The sequence below is a fragment of the Buceros rhinoceros genome, unplaced genomic scaffold (assembly GCF_000710305.1).
Source record: "Buceros rhinoceros silvestris isolate BGI_N320 unplaced genomic scaffold, ASM71030v1 scaffold19058, whole genome shotgun sequence".
In the NCBI taxonomy this organism is placed as follows: domain Eukaryota; kingdom Metazoa; phylum Chordata; class Aves; order Bucerotiformes; family Bucerotidae; genus Buceros; species Buceros rhinoceros.
The window spans coordinates 1-598 of NW_010427642.1; the positions used below are offsets into that span (position 1 = coordinate 1).

General features: G+C 56.2%; 1 protein-coding gene across 1 annotated transcript in view; it reads right to left on the reverse strand.

The window, feature by feature from the left end:
• Nucleotides 1-250: 250 nt before the first annotated feature.
• Nucleotides 251-598, reverse strand: part of CCDC40 (coiled-coil domain containing 40) — a gene marked incomplete at its 5' end in the record, with an annotated part of 12,597 nt that continues 12,249 nt past the window's right edge. Inside the window, one exon of the mRNA XM_010141993.1 lies at nt 251-496. Within this exon, the coding sequence (XP_010140295.1) occupies nt 251-496 (246 nt within the window). The remainder of the gene's footprint in view (nt 497-598) is intronic.

Below are 598 nucleotides of genomic sequence, written 5' to 3' on the forward strand. Positions count from 1 at the left end.
GGGGCCCGGAGGCCCGTGGGAGTCCCGGCTCCGCCGGCCCCTCCTAAAGCCCTGCGGAGAGCCCAGGGAAAGCGACGGAGCTGCTTCCTGCAGCCTCGCGTCAAAAGGAACAGACACAACCATTTGCAAAGCTGCATCTTTCAGTAAATATTACGCCCTATGCACGTTTATTTTTAAATACTGATTTCTTTACAAAGCCTGCGGCTTCCAGAAGAACAACAGATGGTTTTTTGCATTTTATCCGTGTCTCTCAGGCTTCCTGTGAGCTGAGCCTGGATGCCAAGCACTGACGGAGCCACTGGAGAGCACTTTGGTGCTGAGGATGTTCCTGCTGGACCCGGTGGATGATGGTGTCGATGGTGCGGAGCCGGTCCTGCAGCTTCTGTTGCTCGTTTCTCCAGGCCTGCTCAGTGCGGCACAGAGGAGTGTATGTCCCTTCCTTCAGCGCCTGCAGATGCTTCTGGCGTGTCTGGTGGGCCACGATCTCCAACAGGTTCTGAGAAAAGAAAGCAACAACAGAAATAGCTTTGACAGCAGACTGGGGACTTTGGGCAGGGATCGTCCCCCTGGACTGGGGGCACTGGGGAGGCCACACCTC